Below are 26,188 nucleotides of genomic sequence, written 5' to 3'. Positions count from 1 at the left end.
TATACTTTATAAATGACTTTTCATGTGTGTGTGGAGAAAGATGATGAGTATGACTGGAATGTATGACATGTGTTTGCACATTTCATTGATTTTGATGGGAAGACTAGTGTGTGTGAGAGATTTTGGATGAAGAGTCAAGAGAAAAAGATTTTGCGGGTAAGGAGATGGTATGTGTGTATTTTTGTGAGATGAATGTGTGTGTGTATGGAGAAAGATGATGATAGGTACAAGTACAGAAATTAGAAGCAGGGAACGTAAGAGAGAAGAAAGATTGTAAATTTGGGGAAGAGGTAGATAACCCAACACAGGAGAAGAAAGATGAAAAAGAAGGAGAGAACAATTATTTCATAACATAGTAACTGCTATTTAAGAGAAAAATTGAGAAAGACAAAAGGATAGATACAGAATAGTGAAAAGCAAGAAAAAAGAAAAAACACATAACTGGGATAAACAAAATTTTTAAAAGGTTTCACTTAATAGAAAGGATAGAAGTAAAATGATGCAATAAAGAACCAGACTTTTAAAGTCTATTTAAAAAAAGGATGGGAGATATAACATGGTGCTTATGAGAACAGAAATTTGCTTAGGGTCAGCCCTCGCTGACTATGCTGCCTCTCTCATAACTTTATCTTTTTAAATGTTGAACAAAACTTGTCAAGTTTTCTTGTTCACTGGTACATATGAAAGCGCTGTTTTTTTATTCTGAAAATATAGTAACACTTTAAGGATTAAAGTGGATTAGGAAACACTATTTCACTAGGAGGGTGGTGAAGCACTGGAATGGGTTACCTAGGGAGGTGGTGGAATCTCCATCCTTAGAGGTTTTTAGGGCCCGGCTTGACAAAGCCCTGGCTGGGATGATTTAGTTGGTGTTGGTCCTGCTTTGAGCAGGGGACTGGACTAGATGACCTCCTGAGGTCTCTTCCAACCTTAATATTCTATGATTTTATGATTAGTCACACCCATCTGTTCCTCCATCCCCACTACCTCTCCCACTGAAGCTGCTGCACTTTATAGTCAGCTGAGTTGCATTAAACATATTTTGAGTAGTGAAACAGTGGCCCAGTTCAGATATAGATGAACCTCTTAAATTGTGTTTAAAATGCTGAGGTCCTGATAGGGGAGACAGTTTGAGAAATACTGGTTTCAAGAGTCAAAAGAAACCAGTGTCCCTCCCTGAGCTCATTTTCATGCCCAGGTGAAACTATGGTAGATCAGCCATCTTCAAAAGATGGTCAGCCAAAGTGTTAAGAGAATACCATGAGTTCCTTAGAAGTTCAGTCTGCAATACCTCCTGCAGCCACCTGTTCAACTTTAAATCCCCTCTCCCACAGTCAACTTCTCATGTTCAAGCTACAGAGTGTACATTCCATTCCAATTTTACAAGAGAAGTTGACATGACTGATTTTAGAAGGATATGAATGAGTTTTCAAAAGGTCTAGGATTTTGGGAAAATCCTCTATATTCATGTGGAATAAAGAGTATTGGTTTTATACGTACTTATCTCCATCGTGACATCTTTTGCCACTATGGAACCATTTGTATTTACCATGCAAACGGTGTAAATGAAGGCTCTGGGTTTAGGTGACCTTTATAAATACAATATGACACATGCGGGAGACACATGTACTTTTACAAATAGCACTCTTTACCACAGTGTAACTCATTCGTGGTCGTGGTTGTACCGGGGCCCATACCTTGTTGCTAAAGGTCAGTAAGCTTAATTAAGGAATATCATTGTCAAACATTTTCAGTAGTACACCTTTAGTAATAACAATGGTGGGTTTATACGAGTTGACATAATTATTCTCATTTTATGTTCAGAGGGATTGATTTTACAAAAGAGGTGAAAAGGGAAAAAACAAAAAAACAAAAAAAACAAACAAACAAACAAAAAAAACCACAACACATACCAGAGGCAACAACAACACTGTAATTGTCCTGAAAGCCATTTTCTGCTTTAACTTTTTCTTTCTCTTCGTAGTTCTTTTTTTCTTTATCTTCTTTCTGTTCATTAATTAGTTTAGCTGTGATACTTGGTGTATCTGCAGGAGAAAAAAAAAGTACACACATATTTTATAGGTATTAAGATGTCATGTTGATTTAATTATAATTTCTCACCCACTCACTAGATATTCATTTGGTTTCACTCAATTACCTTGCTGGTTTGGAGCCTTAAGTTCCATTCTAACTACCAAAATTATCTTAAGCTTCTTTAATAACAAAAGACCAGGCATTGACAGTACTGACAAGAAGTCTTGCAGCTAATTTTCCTTGGGCTATTAAAAAAACAATGCTTTGACAATCCAGGCAGAAGTTCAAGTATTTAGTTGTTTGTATTCGGGTGATATGACTAGCAGAGTTAGAAAAATCACTGCTACCAACAGAAAAAAGGAGATTAAACAAAGATAAATTACTATGTTTAATTGTAGACAACTGTAGACTTAGATGAGTAAGCCAAAATATTTGAACTTGGATGTCATATTGTAAATCTCAGCTGCTGAGCACTCTGTTTCCACTGAAGGCAACAGAAGCTGCTGACACCTAGCACCTCTGAAAAATCAGACCACTTATTTAGATGCAGAACACTAGATATCAGTATTAATCTACTAATGGCAAGAATTAAACAATTGTCAATTTTCCTTTTGGTTGCATTGGATGATCTCACATTGGTAATGGATGTCATAGTGCATAAATGGCCAAATAGTCTCCTTGTCTACTTCCGATTGGGAAGGTGATCCAGAAAACATCAAAAAGGACCACGTGACATCCTCATCTTCTACTAGTCAAACGAAACATGGGCCTAGGACCTAGGTGTCCAAGGAGTCACCATGTACTTCCTGCAAGGACCCCTTTTATACCACAACCCAGATCATCTACAGTTGAGGCACTGAAAGATAAACCGTTTGCCTGGGGTTCTTCTCCAGATTAATCAAGCATTTTCCTTGCTTGAAGACACAAATTGACTGATGACACCTACTCTTCGTCTGAACCAAATTTCACTTTTGATAGAGAGAATTACAAGACCACTGAAACCCAGAAAATCCCAGCTATTCTAGAGCTCCTCCAGCATGACAGGGAGCTGTGTCTCCATCAAATCCAGGCAAATCGTAGACACCTGCTGCATTTTATAATCAGGATCCTTAGGTTCTCTGAATGTGCATCACTGGGTTTCTCAGAGCCAACAGGCATATTAGAAACTGCATCTGGGAGGTGTACTTGTAAAGCAAAATTTGAGACTGACCCATGTTGCTATATTCTAGGATGCACTTATATTGGGTCAGTATTATAATCCTCATAGTTGCTGGTGTTTTAAGTGTTGAGCTGAATGTCATTTCAGTCACCTAATGAGAAGGATCAGGGGGTAGCTGTGTTAGTCTGTATCTACAAAAACAACAAGGAGTCTGGTGGCACCTTAAAGACTAACAGATTTATTTGGGCATAAGCTTTCGTGGGTAAAAACCTCACATCTTTAGATGGCATCTGAAGATGTGAGCTTTTTACCCACGAAAACTTATGCCCAAATAAATCTGTTAGTCTTTAAGGTGCCACCAGACTCCTTGTTGTTCTAATGAGAAGGGAGTGAGCAGTTGCACAGGCTGATTATTTTAGCAGATGCTGCTTCCCTATCTGCAGACGCTGCCAGAAGTAGACTGAGTCACTCTTAAATGGCCCAGTCCCTTCCTTTTGCACGGAGATCCCACTGCCTCTGGTGGTATAGTCAATATTCTTCACAATTATGATGACTTTTGACTATTTGAAATATGGATAACCATGTAGTTACTGTGCGTGTGCGTTTTTACCCTTCTACAAAAACTATTCCCCCTCCCCTTCAGCTCAAATGGAAGGGTTCTTACAACTGGCAGGCCAAACAATATATAAGAGTTAATTTAAAAGGCAAATGCAAAGAGAAAGAATTGAGCTATTGCCATTTTTAACTCTCTGTGATGCATAAAGGCAGCCAAAGAGGTATTGGGTATTATTTTTTTTAAAAGTGTTTCTGCTTGTTTATCATTAGGTATTTAAACCTTGTCTACCCAAGTACGCTAGAATACTTTGAGAAATAGGGAAATTATAACTTCATAAGAGACGGCAATTTGAGATTAATAGGCAGCAGGTTTAAAACAAACAAAAGGAAGTACTTCTTCACACAACACATAATCAAAGTTCAAATGTACTGTAGGACATACATCATTTTTAATCACAAAGCTCCAGTGAACAGGGTATTTGATTTACTGAAATTTGTCTGGTAATAGAAGTGTCACATACCAGTAACTTCATGTATTTTTTCCCCATTTATTTTAAATTGCTATACTCTGATGAAAGATGCTACATTAGTGCAATAGGTTACTGGTCATCAGTATGTTAAAAGACTTTGGAAAAAGTTAATTATGAAAAAGTGTCAGTGCAGCACTGGTTGGTCACAGAAACAGAGCACACCAGATTATCAGCAGATACAAACAAATATAGCCCCTCAGAAATGCACAAAGTCAATACAACTACACCAGAGGATTTGAAAAAGTTTGAAAATATAGACATTTCCAGAGCAATTTTAACGGAAACACTCGTATATACTGTCAAAATTATAGCTAAGTATTTGTAAATTCATACGAGGATCTATAAAAATATGTATTTTGTATGGACTCACTTATGTGCAATGTGGCAGAGTTGCAACTGTTCTAGGAACTGTAACTTTGAATTTCCTTTGACTCCTCTAAAATGTCAACAATAGCTTAGCAATACAGACGACCTACTAAAGTTTTTTTTTTTTTTTAATATTGTGGTGAATTTTTTTTTTTAAACTTTATTGCATATATAAAATGGCTTAAGAGCTTTTTACCTTGCTTGTTTCTCTCCTTTGGAACATCAAGTTTGATTTTCCTGGTTTTGCCCAAGGACCCTTGAGAGGCCACTGTGATGTTTGTTTATTGTGAACGTTAACCTTAATTTCATGAGCAAGGTAATTGAATCTTTATTAAAGATTGCTCTTCTCCAAAATGTTCAACTGGTCCTTGCAGTTAAATAGATATTTAATATAGAAAAGACTAATAGTCTCACTGAAAATCTTGGATTTTATTTTTGGATAAAATAAATACCTCAGTCGTGACCATCTTGTTCTTGTTTTTCAACTTTATTCATAACTTTCAAAATTTGTTCTCAATTTCCATTTTATAGATAAAATATTATTTATATTGCAGGTAAATATGTATGAGTGTAAATCAGATTGAAAAGGATGGTAAACACTCCACATGGACATCATTTCTGTGATGTTTAACTTGCAATAAACATTAAGCAAATGATCGCCGTAAGGAATTTTTTAAAATTGGGCTTAGACACAGTTAAAGGGAACTTTGAATACTGAACTCAAATATTCATAAGATTTTGGAAGCATCTCAGGAGAAAATTTGAAAGTATTTTAAATATTGAAAATGTAGGCATAGTAATATATTTTGTGGCCTGGCAGCTGAAGATAAGCTTTGAACGGTTAAGTATGTCTAAGATTGCCTCCTCTAAATCTATTATGTAAAGTTGAAAGAACTGTATGTCAATCTAAAACTGCAACCATTAGAGGAAAGTCTGTGTTATATGTTCCCAAAAAAGTAAAACTTTAATCTCTGATTACTGTCTATTTTGAAACTTTGTTACAAGTATGCAGATATCACACACATATAATAGCAGACACATAATTTTTCCTTAACACATTATAGAATTAAATGCACAGTATTGAAACTTGCCTGACACACGGTCAAGAACCTCTGCTAATGTTGTTGAGACAGGTAAGTGAAGAGTACGGAACTTGTGTCCTGCGCCATACATTGGATGTTGGATTACATGGCTGGTAGCATTAATTCTACCTTTGTACAGCTAAAAATAAATAAAAACCAGTTACTTGCAAGTATTCAGAAATAAGGCCAACAACAATGACAAGTTGTTAAACTATATTAAGTAAAATCACAATATGCAGCCACTGACTCTCCAGACCAAAAGAAATCTTTTTGAAAGTATGCCAACTTGATAAGATGGTAAAATGATTCATCACAAATTAAAAAAAAAAATTTACACAAAGAAAACTGCTGCAAAAATCTGTTTTTGTTTAGCACTCTGAAAATAAAAATAAAGACTATTGGTTTAAGTTCAGTACAAGACCCTCTCTCATCATCTTCAGTGTGCGCGCACCTGACATATTAGGTACTTTGGGTTTAATTTCTTTTATTTTTGAAAGTAAAAGGAAATTCTCCCCCACTCCAATAAGCTTTGCACAGAGGTGGTTACTACTATTGAGAAATCAACAGAAAAAAAAGTTGAAGATCACATACCATTTATGAGTAATCAGAAATATAGTTAGCAAAGTAATTCTAGATTTAGCAATAGGTACTTTTCTTTTATAATACAAGAACCACTAAAAAGTTATTTTAAAATAACTGAAAATAGCACTTCTCAACCCAAATTACCTCCCCCATTTAAATTCATATCCGATTTCTTTAGTTAAAACATTTTAATTGCTTTTTACCCCTCCTAGCTTTCCAAAATCCTCCCTGCCCTGCACAGAAAGTTATTATTCTGTTACTTCTTGCTCATCAACAGAATTGTTTACTAAATCCCAAATGCAGGGCCAGTTTATTCCTGTGCAACCCAATCAAAAGCAGAGGGGTTGGATAGGTGTCACTGGGGCAAAATTTAGTCAAAACTCGTTTTTTATGACATCTGAGAACTCTGTAGTGTTTGAAGGGTGTGTTATAGAATATTTGCTGTTCTGAAGATCTACTCTTTACAGTAAATGCCATTTCTGATCAGATTACTCTACCCACCCAGTTAGAGCTAACTTACACCCTGTTCTAGATAGTTTAGGTGAAAAGATATAAATGTGCAATCCAATCTTTTAAAAGATTCTGTATGTTGCAAATATATTTTAATTGTTCTGTGTACATCCACATTACGCTAGGATTTTTTTCTTCAGATGTTTGAGATTGAGCAAAAAGAAATAAAAGCTATATCCTAAGAACTATGGAATCCAAGTCAAGTGACAAAAATGACTTGAGTTTAGATAATCACTTTGTAACCGTGGAAAGACAGGATCCTGATTTCTGTAAGAAGGCAGAGCCCTTTCCCCCCGTTTGGGGTTTTAAGCTGCTGGAGCGTGTTGGTAAAAACCTTCAAGATCCAATGTCTGCCATCATTCAATGGGTAACTAGTGAGGAAACACAAAGGAACATCCCCAAGAGAGCCCAAATCTTACTCCAGGGATGTATGGGAGACAAAGGATAGACTCCCCATCAACGGATCTCATTAACCACTTGAAGGCCTAAGACATGGAAATGTTCCTCTTAGAGGTGGATGGAATAGTCTTGGGAATATATATTTGGAGTTACCTTGATGGGTCTCAGGACTGAAGAAGACTGACTTGCCCATTTTGTCCTGGACATTGAGGAGAACTGACCTACCTATGCAGTTATCTCCAGAAGAATCTTGTGTAGATTAGGATGCGTGTGTGAGAGAGAAGTCCCAATAAGTCATCCAGACTCTGATCCCCTTCTTGTGGGGGAATTGAGGGTTCAAGGACTGGGGACAACTGTGGTAGAGCACCCCTTCTGTGGCTCCTGAGAGAGAGGTCCCTCAAAGCGAGGCACCATCATCACAATTTTTGCTTCCTCTCTAGCCAGATCCACTATGCTGGGTAAAGCACGGTGGGTTGGTGGGAGAACAAAGCCAAGGTGAGACGTTTAGTAAATAGTATCATTTTGGACAAAATCATTTTTTCCTTTTTAAAATCTCCAAATTTTACTTGAGAAGGGAAGAGGAAGTGGGGAACAGCTGTGAAAATTGGCTTTAAAAGCCCCCCCCAAAAAAAGGAAAGGAAGGAGAACTGAGCAACTGCTCTGTTCAGCCACATAGAGCCAAGAGTCTGAAGAACCACACTTTGGTTTGTGGCCAAGTCCTAAAGACACTGTAAAGGCATTTGAGATCCCTCTGGGATGCTAGAAGAGATAACAGAATGTACCTCTATGGGTGATAAGTAATGGTCCAGAAACAGATGCTGAGCTGACTATAAAACCTAGCAAAATTTTGAATTGAACTGATGTCAATTCAGATTCTCTGAATCATTTTTCAAATTTGTTTTTGTATGCTTCCAGTTCTCTGCTATTGAGAACCAAATCATATTACCACACTTTGTGACAGTAATGTAGCCTGTAATGTCACGTTCCTTTGAAGTCTTTTTCAATGGCTTTTGCTAAGTTAGTAACTCTCTGCAGAGTCCTTGCTATGTAAAATGCGTGCTTTTCATGAAGAGTGCAAATTTCATACTTTTGGTAGTTGGATGGAAATGTAAACACACTCTTCTGGTGCTCCACCAAAAGTGCCATTGGGAAACTTGGGCATCAATCCTCCTTTTTAAAAAACGTAAATAGAGTGTCATGGTGACTAGGCAAGAACCTCTGAACTTCCTCAATATACCTTAGGACTGTGTTAGATGTTCCTTTCTCAACAGGTTTAAATACAGTGTTGAACATTATATGTTAGCAGTTTAGGATGATTGCATTTAAGAAGTTGCTCTTTATTTTCATTTTTGTTTTTTGAACTGGTAGCAAAGATCTCCTTGTCATATTTCTTGGTATTTTTAGATGGCACTGTCAACTGCTTGGATATAATATTCTATGGTTTACTTTTCAAATGTAGAATCAATAGTGGGGATCAATAAGCGGGAAAGCAATTTTCCCAGTATTGAAGTATTAGATGGTCTCAGTTCTTCCTTTAATTTTTCCCTTACTTCTTCACTTGTAGCATCAAGCAGTGGACTTGCGAATTTAAATCTGTCTTAATGAGTATATCCTGGATGCAGTGCTTCAATTATTTCCTTAAATTGCTCATTTTGTATTATATCCAAGAGGATGTTGGCATAAAAGAAAGCTGCAATTTTACCTAGTTCATGTTTGTCTTTTTTTTTTTTTGGCAAAACATTTTTCTTGTAAATAAATTCTCTTACTACTTAACTTTTTTTTTGGTTTTAATTGCTTCTATCTATTGGCAGTCTCAATTGCCATCACTTCCTTCAATAATCAGGCAACCAAAATTAAATTAATACAATGATGTTTGGTAATCAGTGAACATTAATCATTCATTGACCAGCTTTCAATTTACTAAAGTTAGAATATGAGAGAACCATCTCAACACTCAACACTGAAAATTAAGTGCTAAATAAATTCATAAGACATGTTATCAGAAGTCCCTCAAGAGGTTCCAGATTCTAGCGAACTGAGATCCTCTAAAAATTTGTAACTCCATTCACTTCTCTCTGTCCAGTGATGACTGATTCAATCCACAAACTTCATCTCTCCAATCAACAATGATTCCACCAAATCCCCTTCCCGGGCATTCAATAACTTCTTGTGTCAGATAGAAGTAGAATTACTTGTGGCTCTTTTAAATGTTATATTTATGTAAATATGTCAAAGTGATATACAGCAAATTAAAAATCTAGAAAGAGCCCTTCAACCCTCTCCCCACATCCACCAAAAAAGTAATTATCACTATTCCGCAATAAATATAGTAAAGAAAGCTGTCATTGTTTGCTAAAAAAGCAGAATCAACTGTGAGAATGTACAAGTAGTGTGTAGTCAGATCGAATTGACATTCATAATGTAGATACACAAAAGACCTACTGGACATGGGGACTGAAGAAACATTGTCACTTTTTCATCCTCCAGCATCAACTGCAAAAATAGCCTTCTAATAAACCCTGAAATGTTTCCAGAAGTTGGGAGGTTCCCTCGTTGAGGAGATGACTGGAACAATTCACAGAGAACCTAAAAATGCAAGATTAGATAAAATTTTAGAATATGACCGTGCACAAATCTATAAAATATAGTTCTGCATTACCATTAATAGCACAGCATGGCCATTAATTTTTAAGATCTGCCGCCACTTATTTTTCAAAGTAGGGTTTAAATGATCTCATCTTCAATTTATCACCAGAGGAGGATAAATGGTCACCTATGAACAGGTTACCAACAGCAAAACAAGTTAAAAATGAATTAAGAGTAAAAAAAAAAAAAAAAAAAAAAAAGAAGCATAGGAATCAATATAATAATTCAAGTTTATTTTTAAGGCAATATTGTGAAAAACAAAGGCTAGTTGACAAAAATATGGAGAGGGAAAGTCAATCTTGACTAGGTGTTGCATCAAGAATGTGAAAAGTAATTTTTCTGCTTTATGGAGGAATTACACTACGTTGGGGTGAAGTTCTTCTCTGGAAATGGCCTCTTCTTACTCAATTTATCTGATCCTAGTATGTATTCAGACTTAATTTACAGATAAAAATTAAGGCTTTTTTTTTTTTAATGGTTTTCCTCCTGTTGGCACTCCAGAGCTAACGGCTAAGAGGACATGAACTACAGTAGATGCTTGTTTGCAGCATCATCTTGTAAGAGCAACCACCGCTTACGAGCAACATTTCCCCTGGGAACACTTTCCCTACTGTGAATTGTCGACACTCCCCGTAACAGCAACAGTCACTTGGGGGTGCAAGATAGCAAAAGGGCACCGGTATGTTGCTACTAAAGAGCATCTGCTGCAATTCCATTCTTCTCAATATGTTAACAGAATTCCAAATGCAATGCCACATCCCGCTTTCTGTTACCTGTGCAGCAATCAACTGCACTGAAAGCAATAAAGTTGCTCAAGCATCTCTGTTTTTATTAATGAGAGAGAAAAAACATCCAGTTTTATCTTTGGATTCCAGATTAAGAGTGCACAATTGGGCAAATTTGATTTACAAACACACGACCAAGGTGCCATTCTTGTAGTGAGTTAGCAAAACAGAAATGCACTTTAATGTAAGTGACAAAACAGAGCCCCATGTGCCATACTGAATATTGTACTAGCGGGCAGAAGAATTAATCTCTCTTCCATCAAACAAAGCCCAATGTGCTAATATTTATGATGCAAAATCGTCTCCGTTAAATGGCATATTAAAGAATCAAATCTACAAATACAAAAAATACTGCAGAATCTACATTCACATCCCTTAATCATCCAATAGGCTATTTTTTCCTGTGTAAAATTTAAGCCACAAAAGCTTATGTTCTCAAATCTTGTACCAACTAAATTTTCACTTAAAAATAATAAAAGTTACAGATTAAGGTTTTGCTCTTTTACCTGTGCCATCAGCCTCTGGTTATTAGGATGGCAGGAAATGCACTGTAAAAAGAATGCAACAGTTGCATTTTCAATTGCGGTCCTTTGCTGAGTGGTCAGTCCTGTTCCTGCCGTTGAAGAAAGCAAAGTAGATCTTGCACTGGTCTGTTGTGCTACCACACTGTGTCCTCCAGAAGTAGCACCAGAATGGCACAACAGAAATAAAAGTGCTGTCCACAGTGGATTGACTTCAGAACCACCCAACCAATCCTTCATGATGTGGCTGTTACCAACTTCTGTCAAAAACCTGAGTACAGGAGCAACTAGGTCTGCCGTGATAGGCATTTTATTAAAGTGCTGTGGAACATGATGTCTCCTGAGTCTATCCTGGGTAATATCCACAGACTGAGAAGTGCAGTCAGAGCTGGAAGTATGGTTAAAGCAGAAACTAGCAAGACTTCTTACAAGGAGAGAGGGCAAACCTGAGTCCAATAATTGCTTGATAGCTTCGGGAGACTGAGATGAGGCAGCAAGGGTAGCCAAGTGAGACTCTGTTAGTGCAAGAGGTGCTTGTGCATTTTTAGAGTCATCTGTTAAAGATGAACTAAGGTCCTGTTTTTTGCTATCATCCGTCATAGACAGTCTATGTTGACACTGCATTGGAGGAGGGGTAATACCCATCCAGCCCATAAGTAAGGAAAAATAATTTGGGTGGATGTGGCACATTGAGCAAAGCAAACTATCAACAGCTTTCTTCAAAACCATGTTGCAGGGAAGAGACATTGACCAGTTAAAGAGGGACCTAGAGGAGAAGGAGAAAAAAAAAAAAAAGTCACACCAAAACAAAAATTTGCCACTCGTTTTCCCTTGTTAGTCAAAAGTTAATAAAAATGTTTTCCAAAGATACAATAAATGAGTTGAATTATGCTACTATATTCAGGTTTGTAGAACTTTTTTTAACTAACAAATATCTGAGAATGTTAGCCTACTTGATATCACAGCATAATCTGGACACTGCATAAAAATCACTATATTTGCATTTATTTCTTTAGGATATATTTAATACAGCTATTATCTAGTAGACTGAAGACAAGGGCTGTAAATCAAGAGATCCAGGTCATGCAACTGTACCATTTAGGTCATGCAACCTTGAATAAACTGTGACCTCAATAACGCAACACGTAAATATGGGGATAAGGTAACCCACCTTTGTGAAGAACTTTGCAATTAAGCGGTTTAAACATCTCAAAGTATTTTAGTAAGTTCCCAGGACATTTTATAACTCTCTCTATTCAAGCACCATCTAAACAACTTCTAGGATAGAAGAATGAAAAATAGTGTAACGTAGATTTAGCGTAATGAAGTTTTCTACGTACCCTCACTCTCAGTGCTCTTCTGAAGAAAATTACAATTGAAGATAGGGTACAATTTAATAAAATTAAACCTATGCAATTATTCTTCTAGAACCACTCAAAAGAATGCATATCCTGTAGTTTGTCTGCAGTCAAAGAAGAGCTGCCTTTAATGGTAAAGGAAGTCAATGGGACTTGTGCTCCTAAATTACTCATCCACTTTTGAAAATGCCATTACACCACCACTGGACTGTATCACTAATTATTTACATAATTTATTTCAAAGTAGACAAATTATTTTAAAAAAGCATAGCTGAGTTTCAATATCTCTCACACTACAGCACACTCGTGCCTAATGTGATCTGACTCTCCACACAGGTGGATATACTCTAGATCCCATTTCAGTATTAGCATTTCAGATCTTATTGGGTAGGGATAATTTCAACTACTTACAAATTGAAATCAGAGCCCACTTTTACTCCTGTCATAGATGGAGGATTTATTTCATGTCTACCCTGAAGGATGATACACTTAATTAGGTGTCAGATATCTAAGGGAAAACACTGTTCAACTAGTAGCCTGCATAACTGGTGGCTTAGTGAGATTCTATAATCATTTTTCCTCTTTGATCACCAATCACATGCCTGCTAAATAGTCACTGTTTTTAAGTTCTTACAGCTGTAAATTACCTACAGCAGTGTTTCTAAATGACCAGTCCATGGACCGGTGCTGGTCCCTGAGATCTTCCTGACAGAGTTGAGGAAGGCAGCAAGGCGGTCCCTGGTATCAAAAAGGTTGAGATACACTGACCTAGAGGATAACCCCAGTGTTCTTATAAAGGACCTAATTGACTAAAACACAGCTACATAATTTCCTTACATTGACTCCCTATGAAATTTTGTATTATTTCCAAGTTTAAATAGCTACTTATAAGCCAATAGGTGGGGTCTTGTGTGTGTGGGGGGGGGGTGGGGGTGGTGGGGGGGTGGTGGAGAATAGTATGTGGCCATGTGATTAAAGAATATCAGAGTGCATATGAACAAGAAGGCTGAATTAAATTGCACAGGCAATCATAAATCTAGCATTTCCTAACTTCTGAGTACTTGACTTTGCAGCTAACTATTTTAACATAGGGTTTTTGTTTGTTTGTTTTGTTTTTGTTTTTTTAAAGGAAAGCAGTAAAAATTAATATATGCAGCTAACACCTCCACACCCAAAATTGTGATAATCTGTAGTGCTTGAACATTGAGCCTTCAACACTTCAGGATAGCTTGATCTACATTACCTGGCATCAGAAGAAGACTGATGGGAGAGTGATAGCAAAGTGGTTTGAGCATTGGCCTGCTAAACCCAGGGTTGTGAGTTCAATCCTTGAGGGGGCTGTTTAGGGATCTGGGGCAAAAAAAATCTGTCTGGGGAATTGGTCCTGCTTTGAGCGGGAGGTCATCTAGTCTAACCCCCTGAGATCCCTTCCAACCCTGATATTCTATGATTCTATGACACCCTTAAGGAAGAGGAGGAGATAACTGCTGGAGCCATGTGCTGGGCCTGGGGAAGCCTAGCCAAGTTATTCCTCATTTTGTATTTATACATTTGATTTTTCCTTCCTCAGTGTAGGACTTTGCACTTGTCTTTATTGAATTTAATCTTACTGATTTCAGACCAATTCTCTAATTTGTCAGGACTGTTTTGAATTGTAATCATGTCCTTCAAAGTGCATGCAATACCTACTACTCCCTAATGAGTAGGATAATGGAGTGGAGATTGCATACTCTCCACTCCATTATCCTACTCATTAATGAAAATGATCAATACTACCAGACCCAGGACAGACCCTTGCAGGACCCCATTAGATAAGTTTCCTCCTAGTTTGACAGTAAACCTTTGAGAACTACTCTGAGTATGCTTTTCAACCAGTTGTGCAGTAATTACCGTAATTTCATCTAGACCACATTTTCCTAGTTTGCTTATGAGAATGTCATGTAGGACTATGTCAGAAGCCTTACTGAAATCAAGATATGTCACATCTGCTGCTTCCCCCCAATTTACTAGGACATTAAACCAATCAAATTATATGGTTAGTTGCCAAAATACAGTTTCCAAGATGTACTCCTGTCATGCATGGACTGGACCCAGCCTATGGGATAGACACACTTTTAGTAATTATGTTCCTCAACTGAGAAACTTCGTTGCATCCAGTCCTGCTACAGCTTTTCAAACTACTGTGTCTTTCTTTCTGCTTGTACATTACCCAACATATTGTGGTTGCTAGCCAAGAGAACACTTATTTTGTTTTTTAAAATTTTTATCATATTAATTAGGTTTTTAAATTTGAAGATAATCCTGAAATAAATGGTTACTGTAATCAGCAACTCAGGCATGGTCTGGCTAAACAGGTATGCTGAATTCCAACTGGATTACTTGGGCTGCCCACAAAAGAACATCTTCTAGCTTTTCCATTTTAAAATGTCAACTATAGCAAAAATTTAGTTCACTAATTAAAATGTAAAATTTCATTTCTTGTTTTAAATATAAGGATATGGCTCCTTGAGAAACTGAATCTTCTTAATATTGGAGATTTACTATACTGCAATTGCACTAAAATATTTCTACATTGTTTTACATGAACCATGGCCCCAGAAATGAAAACAAAGGTTGGATCTTGTTAATAGCTATAAAAACATATAAATTGTTTAATAAGAAGTTTCAGAAATGCTGTATATTAAAAATAAGGCCACAAAAGTGAATAATTTGGTCACCTATTACAGTTACTACCAAATAATTTTAGAATATCATGTTATTTATAGTCAACTCTGGCTTTCTCTGTAGTACAGTACCTTTTCATTAACCATAATATATTAAGCACCAAATAAATTAGTATTCCACTATTACTGCACATGGAAACAGCAAAATGCCTATCATCTTTTAATAAATGAAAAACAGAAGTTATAGACTGCATATAGTGAAATATTTTACTTGCACTACTTACTCAAAGAGCTCTCTGTTCAGCAATGCTGGTAAGTCATATTCTACAAGTAGCTCGTAGCTATGCCACAAAATTGCTGCTACACAGTGCAAATGGGAAGGAGATGGCATCAAGAGACCATACTCTCTTGTTGAGCTGTTTGGGCAGATGTAACTGATGCGGACATTTTTTTTCATGGCAGCTGCTCTTGCAGAATCACTGACCCACTTCAGCAGGGCTTGAATTCTAGAAGGCAAAAGCACATACCATATTATAACAGAAGATCAACCAGCAGTTGGAACCTATAAGGCAGATCAAGTATCTGCCCCAAAATAATTTACACTTATCTATTTCTTTAAACCAATATTGACGGTAAACTACAAATCTTATGTTTCCCAAGGTTCATTTAAAAAAAAAAAAAATCAAGTTCTGCCGTTAAAGTTGGGATCTCATACTGATCTGCCACAAATTGAATTCATGTTGCAGTTTCTCAAATTTCACATTTCCTGCACCATTTGTAAAACCTGGGATGTCACTAACCATTGCAGGAGAACCACAGAAGACTTAATTCAGGATTGGCAATAATTAGAAGAACAAGTGATTTTAAAATTTATGTTTTAAATTGTAAATATTTGTAATTTTATAACTACACAGTGTATGGGGAAAAACTCTTAAACTGTTAAACTTTGGGATGCAGAATGCAGGGGAAGCAACAGAGCTATTGCAGCCTTACCAGTATTGAAGAACAATTCCCTAAACACCTGTAAGTAATAGCTAATTTAAGCAGAAGGAAGAAAGGGGTTTCACAGATTTATAGATTCCAAGATCAGCAGGGACCACTGATCATCTAGTCTGACCTCCTAAATAACACAGGCCATAGAACTTCCCCAAAATGATTCCTAGAGCAGATCTTTCAGAAAAAACATTCAATCTTGGATTTAAAAAGTGTCAGTGACGGAGAATCCATCACAACCCTTGGTAAAATTGTTCCAATGATTAATTACTTTCACTGTTAAAAATGTACACCTTATTTCCAGTCTGAATTTGTCTAGTTTCAACTTCAAGCTACTGGATGTGTTACACCTTTATTTGGTAGATTGAAGAGCCCAATATTAAATATTTACTCTTCATGTAGATACTCAGACAGTAATCAAGTCACTTCTCTGTTAAGCTAAACAGAATGAGCTCTGAGTCCATTACCGTAGAGCATATTTTCTAATTTTTTAATCAGTATCATGGCTCTTCTCTGAACCCTTTCCAATTTATCAACAATCCTTCTTAAATGGTAGGCACCAAAAATGGACAAAGTATTCCAGCAGCAGCGGCACAAGTGCCAAATACAGCGGTAAAATAAAAAAAACTTTCCAGTCCTATTCAAGATTTCACTGCATCCAAGCATCACGTTAGTTCTTTGGCCACAACATCACAATGGGAGTTCATGTTCAACTTATCCACCATGACCCCCAAATTTTTTTCCATGTCACTGACTCCCAGGATAGTGTCTCCCATCCTATAAGTATGGCTATATTCTTTGTTCCAAGATGCACACATTTATGTTTAGCCATATTAAAAAGTATATTTTCTTGTGCCCAGTTTACTAAGCATTCTTTGAAGAGAATGCAAAGATAGGTAAAATGCAAAACTAGAAGTTTCTTTATAGTTCTGTGCTCATGGGATATTTCAAACTGGATACAAGAAAAGTATGTTTTAGCATCATGAGAAAACACTAAGTAATCCATTTTTAAACAATTTTAATACTTAAAGACATTAACAATTCAAATAATTATTTTACCTGTCCTTTGTTCCAGGGTCCTGAGTTGTTCCCAGCTGATAGAGAATGTCTATTGTAGAGTCAGAAGACAGGCCATTCAGTCTTCCAAAAAGTAAAGGGCTATTCAAATCTTGCCACACACACACACAAAAAGGAAAAAAATTAACAGTAAAAGTACTCATTTAATTTTTTTGTTTTTAAAGTGCACGTGGGACACAATTACGGAAACAAGTGTATTATAACTCAATACTAGGATTGAGTTGACTTTTGCATTTAAAGCAAGAATTCAATCTCAATATATAAAGAATGCCACCTGTCCTCCCCCATACCACCTGTGAGTACTCAGAAAATGTTTAATGAATTTACAAGTAAATTCATTAATTTATCTATTAAAAATCAGTTCTTTACAATTAGTCAGACTTTGTTCTAAGTTACCTCTGAAGTGGAATACCATTCTTTAAACTTCCCATATAGTTAAAACTCATTAAAAGCTTGTGCACATATCATATTTAATGATTTTTTAAGTAGTGATGGTAATTTCTTCTTGTTGTTCTTCATAACAGAGTTTCTTCAGCAAATTTAATGAAGATATTCCCTCTTCCAAAATGGCTGACACATTCTATTGCTCTCAGTAATACTGAGACTACTTGCAGTCCTCAATTAGGTATCCATTTCGAGATTATTGCTCTCCATAAGACTAAGACCACAGGATATTCTCAGCAAAACTGCCCACCACCATAACCTGCTCCTCACAGTGCTCTTCACTTCCTGACAGGATAGGGAACACTGTCATCTTACCTTAAAGCAGCTTAGCTTCCCTTCTACTGGGAACAATGAGATTTGGTGGCCATTTTGAAACAGGGCATGTTAACAAGGACAGGATGTGACTTAAATCCTATTCAGAATAGGAGATGGCAGCCATTTTTAAAGCAAGCTACTCCTCATGAGTTTTTCTGAAGAAAAGAAATCAATACACTAGCCTCTGCTGACAGAAACATTCAGCTAAAATATAAACAGCAAAAGTGACCATTAATACTTAATTTTTTTTTAAGCTACCTTTTTCACCAGACCTATTTACTTGTGGCAAGAGTAGAAAACTGGGTGTACATTCTGGCTATTCTGGGTTGCATGGTCAATGCCAAGGAACTGTAAATAAGGTTTACCAGCCAGTATACTCTGGCTGTTTTACAAGAATGGCATAAAGCAACCACAGTGTATGGGTGATTCTGACCCTGAAAGCTGAAATTAAAAAGTGATTTCAAGTTGAAACTAAATCCTCTAACCATTAGAAATATCATGGGATAACCATCTCTTCGGGTTTATTTAATGTTCATGTACATTAATGAATGAGTAATTCAAGGTAAAAACATAACAGGAATGTTGCAGTAATTCCATAATCCAATTTTACATGCAGGCAATTGAGAATTAGGTTAAATTAAAAAAAAAAATCCAAACATGTTAAGTTAAAAAAAATCATTTCCGTAAGTTTAGCCATAACTCTCAATTTCCTAGGTTTAACAAGGCTTAGTTATGTGATAATCACAACATTTCTGAAATTTATCTTAAAATTACTCAGCCATACTCTCAGCCTTAACTATTCCTTAACACAGTTTGCAACTGGGATTTTATGTACACCTGTCCTATTGTACAGTTCCTGTATCCTGAAGGATTGAAGCATATTTATCTGATTTGCTGAAACTGATGTTTAATCTGATTGCATTCTTTTATTTATAATCTGTGTGTTTGTTTGTGCTGGTAATCCTGCTGTACCACTGAAGGATAATTAAGAACTAGAGCAGTGGTTTCAAACTTTTTGTAGTGGTCACCCCTTTCACACAGCAAGTCTCTGAGTGTTACCCCCCTTATAAATTAAAAAAAGGGGGGGGTTAATTTAATATAATGTGGGCTTGGGGCTGTCAGCCCCATGGAGCTGACAGTTCGCTACCCCCATGTAACCACCTTGCAACCCCCTGTTTGAGAACCCCTGTGGTAGAGCCTCCTCATTGACACTCAAAAGCACAGCACTGTATACCACATAAAATTATGGTGTGATGTGCAACTTTAAGATTTTGATTCTGCACTTTAATTTGTAAATTTCAACCAACTACTAACATATTTACATGAACCACAAAAGAAGTTACAAGAATTAGAATGACAAATATTAAAAAAAAAAAAACTAAGAAAGAATACATTCTCACCTGCAGGATCACTCCCAGATGCGGAACAATTTCTTAGAAGAATGTCAATCAGTTTTAGGCCTATTCTAGTGGACTGCAGCCCAATTTTTACAAGTACAGCCTCAATATTTGGAGAATGCATACCACAGTATGGTGACATCAGTAAGGCAGCACATGTCTGCAAGAGATTGGCAGTGGGTGCTGCAGCACTAGCCATCATTCCTTCTAAATCGCTTATGTGAGTGAGGCAGTGATGCAATAATCTTAACCATCCAATACTGAAATAGTAAACAAAAAAGCTAGAATGAGTTAGTGTATGTAATAATTATGACGTATCTCAACCTTAAGTCAAGTAAACACCTTTATAGATGGGAAGAATAACAGGAAGAGAAGTATAAATATCTGATTAGATAGTACTGTAATAGGCACTGTAAGGTGAAATGAATGATATTGTATTAGAGCAACAGTATACAAACATTATTAAAGACTGTTCTGTTACAGAGTTCAAAGGTATGCCTGCAACTTAATTTTGGCACTTTAACAAAAAAATTATTTTGAGTGCTTACATGTGCAATTTTATCTTTCTGCTAATATAGTTAGCCTGAACCAGGAGGAGGTAAATTCTGAAATTTGACAGGAAATCTATAATAAATTAAAATGATAAATGCATCATAGATTACAGTGAGCCTTAGGAGATCTGGAGCCCTACCTCATTTGCTGTACATTTTGTAACACATTTTGTTTATATTTAGCCTGTTTCTTCTATTATTTTTCTTTTAAAAATATAAAATGTAACATGCTATATTAAAAACTGTTACAAGAATGTTTATCTTGAACAAATAACCAATTCCATTAAAGCAATGAACTTGAAAAAGATGAGGTTGCAGACAACTTAACTCTGCACCCTTGTGCATTCTCTCTCTCTCTCTCTATATATATATATAAATAAAAGTTTTTAACTGCATGAACAGTACATGATGAACTAAAATTACACAAAAGATAACAGTAATGGCAAAATTTGGATAGCATATTTAGCTTTTCTAAATTTACAAAAATTGCTTCACAGTTAACTGAATAATCCTTTGAACTTTGCTTAAGGAAGGCTTATTTATGTATCTAATTTAAATTTAGTTTTCCTGTTTCTTCACCTAAGTTACTCTAAAATTTGAAAGCCAATTCAAATCAAAACTGTATTAGAAAAAAATCCCAAGTTTCCTGGGATCATCGAGGCAATTCTAGTCCTTCGTAACAATGAATAGTCAATGAGCCAGAGAAAGAGTAAGTATAACTCTATAGCCTGGTGGGTAGAGCACTCACCTAGGATGAGACATCCAAGTTCAAGTACCCTTGCATCAAGGACTATTTATAAAAAAAGTGGAACAACTTCAATAGGAGAGAATGAGATGGACCCATAAGAGAATACTTCCTAGTTCAGGGGCTGGGGCATTCTCTTGCAAGGTGGGAGACCCAAGCTCTACATTAGGTAGAGAGGGAACTGAACCCAAGTCTTCCAACATCCCAGGTGAGTTCCCTAAGTATTGGGTTAAATGTTACATAACTCTCGTCATCCATGCCATTTTGTGAATCTAGTCCTCTGCTGCTTTTTGACAAAATACCTTAAATTTTATCAAAATAGAAATGAAATGTTTTGTTTTGATCCAACTCAAAATTTTTACTTTGATTCACTAAAAATTTCAAAAAAATGTCATTTTCAGTTCAACCTAAAATTAAAATTTTCCTTTTTTGAAATTTCCACCAAATCAAAAATTCTATTATGAGGTCTCACTAATGCAGCTTAAATTTTCCAATAGAAACTATCAATCCTTTTTTCTAAAGGTTAGTAAATTCCTTATTACCAGTTGACTTTAAAATGTAATACATTTAATTTCTTAAATTTATTTTTACTCCTTGCCTTGTATTAAGTTAAAACCCAAATTTTCTAAAAGATTTAAAATGGACACTACTGATGTTGATTAGAGAGAAATGCTGACAATCTGAGAATTCAGTTCACTACCTGGGACTCCTGCCTTAGAGACATAAAAGGCTTCATAAAGACAGGATGAAAAGCATGGATAGCTCTCCTCATTTCTTGCAACTATTGATAAACATACCTTGTTTTAGACACTTGATCTTCAGAAGGAAGGAACGGATTGTTAACTGTTGCAGACGATGTGTTTCCAAAGGCAGTGAGGCCTAACAATTTAATTTGAGAGAGGCCTAATGTGCTAGCATCTCGGGGGCGATGGAGTCGAAGGCAAACTGCTGAGGCCACTTCAGCTTTTACAAGCTGGATTTTTATATAGGTGAGACCACTTGTGATAACAGGAGTTGACAAAGGTAACATATTCACCCCATCTGCACTTACTTCAACAGATACTGATGAAGGGCAAGCTTCAGAGAAACAAAACAGGGTTTAACATTTTATTTAGGGCTGTAAAATGATTAAAAAATAATCACGATTAATCGAGAAATTAAAAATAGTCAATTAATCGCAGTTTTAATCACACTGTTAAACAGAATACCATTTACTTAAATATTTTTGAATGCTGGGGGGGAGAAGCATGTTTGAGAGAGTGTGAGTGCGCTGAGGGGTGAATGGGCACTCCTGACATCAGCCCCCCCTCTGTGCACTGGAGTAGCTTGCTAGGGGTGGCTCCACTGGTGGAGGGGAGGCCCAGGAGCAGCAGTGGAGCAGGGCAGCAGGAGGAGGGGGACCCCTGCCCTGGAGGTACACAAAGACGCTCCCCTCTCCCCTCCAAGCACGGCACCCTGATGTGCGATTAACGCTAAAAAAAACCCACACCTAGTTAATTTGTTTTGAGTTAATCACATGGGTTAACTGTGATTGATAGTCTACTTTATTTAAAAAACATTTATCAGTTTGAGTACCCAGTTTTTAACTGACAAATCAGAATATTTTCCCCAACTTAGGCTATGTCTACACTGCACTTCTGTCGTTGAAACATTTGTCGCTCAAGAGTGTGAAAAAACACCCTGCTGAACGACAACACTTTTAACAACGAAAAGCGCCAGTGTAGACAGCGCTTTGTCAGCGGGAGATGCTCTCCCTGTGATGAAGCTACTGCCCCTCATTGGGGATGGTTTTATTTTGTCATCAGGAGAGCTCTCTCTCGGCCACAAAGAGGGGCTACACAGCATACTTTACAATGACGTGGCTGTAGCGGCACAGCTACGCAGTTATAAAGTATGCAATGTAGACAAAGCCTAAAAGAGAGAGTTCAGAATCATTAAAATTAACAAACCATGTAGGCTGAGAGGCAAAATACGACCACAGGTTTCACATTAATTTCATATTTTTATCTATATCCAAAGTGTGATTTGTGCACTTTATTTCAAAGATTGGGCATTAAACTAATTAAGAAGGCATAGGGTGCCCTGCCTATTCAGGTTAGGTCTACACCAGGAACACCTTGCTGGTATAACTATACCTGTATTCTAAAATCACAAGTGTGTATGAAGCTTATGCTGGCAAAACTGTGCTTCTGCTGCTATACCTTATTCCAGCCCCACTGGGCAAATAAGCTATACTGGCAAAAAAATGCAGTTTTGCCAGTATAAATGAAGCAACATTAGGGACCTAGGGGGGGAAGAGTCATCAGGTCAGTGATTATAATCCATTAAAACTGAATGTGTCTAACATCACAAACAATAAAGCAGCCATCACGAGGGCTTTAATAGGCCCTGTAGGATGCTCCAGAGAAACCAGTCTGAGGCATGAGGAGAATTAACATTTGGGGCCAGAAACTAAGAAAACAAGCAATATGTAAACTGATTCCTTATGAAATGCAAGGGCCTCTCCTACTTAACACCAACTCATCAGATAAGGGAGGCAGAACTAGAAGAGCAGCAAGACATGCACTCAGACTTTGTCTACACTACAGACTTACGTTGGTATAACTACATTGCTCAGAGTGGGATGTGGAAAATTGCAGTTATACTGACCTAATCCGCGGTGCAAACAGCACTTACTATGTCGACAGTAGGGCTTCTCCCGTTGACATAGCTACTGTCTTTCACGGAGGTGGATTAACTATGCTGATGGGAGAGGGGAAGGGATAGCTCAGTGGTTTGCGCATTGGCCTGCTAAACCCAGGGCTGTGAGTTCAATCCTTGACGGGGGCCACTTAGGAGTGTGGGGCAAAATCAGTACTTGGTCCTGCTAGTGAAGGCAGGGGGCTGGACTTTATGACCTTTCAAGGTCCCTTCCAGTTCTAGGAGATATCTCCATTTATTTATTTTTATTTGAGAAGCTCTCCAATCAGCATAGTAGCATCTTCACTAAGCACTACAGTGGCGCAGCTGCACCAGTGCTGCTTTTTAAGTGTAGACCTGCCCTTAATTCAAACAGCACAAAACACAGAAAACTAAGAAATTCTATGGCATTTGATTCTCAATAATAAAAGCAAAGGTAACAAACTGCTGGGCTTTTGTTAGTGTTCTTAAATCAGGTTTTTTATGTTCAAAGAAAACATTTTTTTTCTAAAATTATATCCTAAAAGTTTTTCAGTTCAGCACAATTGTTAATAAATCTACTCACTTGCAAGGGATGCAAGATGAGGCTGGATGTGTATCTCTTTTAGCAGCACTGCAGCAGGAAGGTGAATTGTGAGGTCACACCAGGCTTCTTCAGGTAGAAAGATGTAAGACCATGCAGCAGATCGAGCTCTTCTGTGGGGAGGCGTGGCCTGAAGTAGTACTTCAGCAGGTTGGGCAGTAGGACTGCTTGATGTGATTGAACCTTCAAACAACAATTATTATATTAATTGTTAATACCACATTCTAAACTCAGATTACTAGTATTCAAATTACCAGTCGCTAAAGAGTGACATTTTTCTATTATTCATTTGTTGTAGATTACAACACTGCAACCTGATTTAATCATTGCAATTACTAAATTAATTTGTGTGGTCTTTCCATTAAAATACATTTACATAACTTGTATAAAAGAGTTTATATAGGCACATACAACTAACGAAATTTTGCTTGTAAATATGCAAGACATCTGCTAGCCAAAATCCTAAACCTACTAGAGCCACAACCAAAATAAAACGATGTGAGAGGAGCCTGTTAGCAAAGTCCAGGGCCAATGTTCCGGTTAGATACCAAGCTCCCACCCCAGCTGCTGAGAATGGGGAAAGTGCTGGGCTGAATCCAGCTTGGTATCTCCATGTTTATCACGCCCCCCTCTTGCCAGGGAAACCTCACCTATGCAAGTGCAGTTTTCAAGCACTACACATGCACAACATTTCTATGTACACATGACTTAAAAGCAGTCTTGCATGTCTACCTCAAATACTACAGCCTGTTCTGTGTCCATCTTAAGCTACTGGTAGGGTCACAAATGGTTCAAAGAAGCTCCCCTCCCTCTCTCTTGCATTAGGGACATTGAAAGGATTTCACAAAGGTTGTTGCCCTGGCCTTTCAAAGAGTACAGGAAACTAATATTAAGATTGCTACATGCATGGTTTTGAACCTGGCAAAGTAGTTTTCAACCTTGGTTTGCAAGTCCCCACTCTCTGCTCCCAGCGGAACTAACCATTAGTCTTCTATCTCTGCCTGGTTTAAGAATAGAGTAGGAAGAGTTATTTGAGTGCCAAACACTACCATGTGTACTTCGCATCAAGTTGCTGCTGACAGTGAGCAGTTTGTAACAGATGTGGAGGTGATCTGTAGCATATACTATGTGGTTAGAGCAAGATCTCAGCTACTTACAAGCTCTCTGTAGAGTGAGTTTGAAGACAACAACTGTTCATATCCGTTCTTAAGGTAATTACTGAAAATACTAAAGTAGAAGATGCATAACGGACCCTCATTCTATCAACTACACACTGATTTTATTTTTTTGCAATTTTATAGCTATTTTGTAATAGTTTCTTCTGATACCGTCACTCAAATTTGGAGGGATCTTTTGCCACTTCCCCACAATATCTGTAACCCTCCCTCTCCCCAAACCAATATACTCATTTTAATCAAAATGGGCTTTTTCACTCTCCAGTCTTGTTGGTACTCAGACTCTGGATGAGTACCTTCTGGGCTAGGCCAGCAGACAAATCATTATCATTTGATCAGCATATTCAGATTCTAAAAATAGCCTTGTATAAAGTTTATGGACTATCCTACCTCACTGACATTTTTAAAAATGTATGTCTTAGTACAATCTAGTGTCTCCTAAAGTTAAAAAAAAAAAAAAAAAAAGAAGAAGTATTACAAACCTAATGGCGCAAAATTGTGGATTCCTTCTGCATTATCAGGCTCAGAAGCTAGCACTCTTGCTTTCAAACTGCTATCTGTTGCCTTGCTAGGACCAGAGTCAAGAAATTTCATAATAGTTGAAACCATGCTTCTTGCTGTGTTGACAATGGCTCTTGTACTGGTTACCATGTTGTTGCAAATGAGCTGAACACCTCCTAAGTAAAATGAAGCAAATCAAAATGTACATTAAAGATAAGTATGGAACTAAAAGAAACCAAAAGCTAGGATTTCTGCTTAACACTAAGGAAGCAAAGGCATATTTGACCTACTTAAATTTGCTTACCTAATGTTGTTATACTAAGCACATTTTAATGAGGGAAAATCCAGCTCTCTTACCCATATCATGGAATGCTTTCAGTGCTTCGCTGGTGTCCAACACTCTCAGAATGAACCATAACAGTGGCTCAGATAATTGGCAGGTAGCAAGAGAACCCTAGAAGAAATATATGAACTACTTAGTCATGATGTATAGTGCACAGCTAAATTTCATGCAAGGTTATTTAACACAATGGGAAGT

General features: G+C 37.1%; 1 protein-coding gene across 1 annotated transcript in view; it reads right to left on the bottom strand.

Moving 5' to 3' along the window:
• Nucleotides 1-26,188, bottom strand: part of BIRC6 (baculoviral IAP repeat containing 6) — a 293,548-nt gene that overhangs the window by 120,355 nt on the left and 147,005 nt on the right. Inside the window, 11 exon segments of the mRNA XM_008174422.4 lie at nt 1,914-2,045; nt 5,736-5,865; nt 9,660-9,803; nt 11,155-11,935; nt 15,475-15,696; nt 17,243-17,351; nt 19,420-19,676; nt 21,510-21,789; nt 23,957-24,157; nt 25,632-25,826; nt 26,008-26,104. Of these exon segments, the coding sequence (XP_008172644.2) occupies nt 1,914-2,045; nt 5,736-5,865; nt 9,660-9,803; nt 11,155-11,935; nt 15,475-15,696; nt 17,243-17,351; nt 19,420-19,676; nt 21,510-21,789; nt 23,957-24,157; nt 25,632-25,826; nt 26,008-26,104 (2,548 nt within the window).

Source organism: Chrysemys picta, chromosome 3, assembly GCF_011386835.1.
Source record: "Chrysemys picta bellii isolate R12L10 chromosome 3, ASM1138683v2, whole genome shotgun sequence".
NCBI classification, from domain to species: domain Eukaryota; kingdom Metazoa; phylum Chordata; order Testudines; family Emydidae; genus Chrysemys; species Chrysemys picta.
The sequence above is the reverse complement of the archived record's forward strand: the minus strand, read 5'-3'. Positions and strand labels throughout refer to the sequence as shown.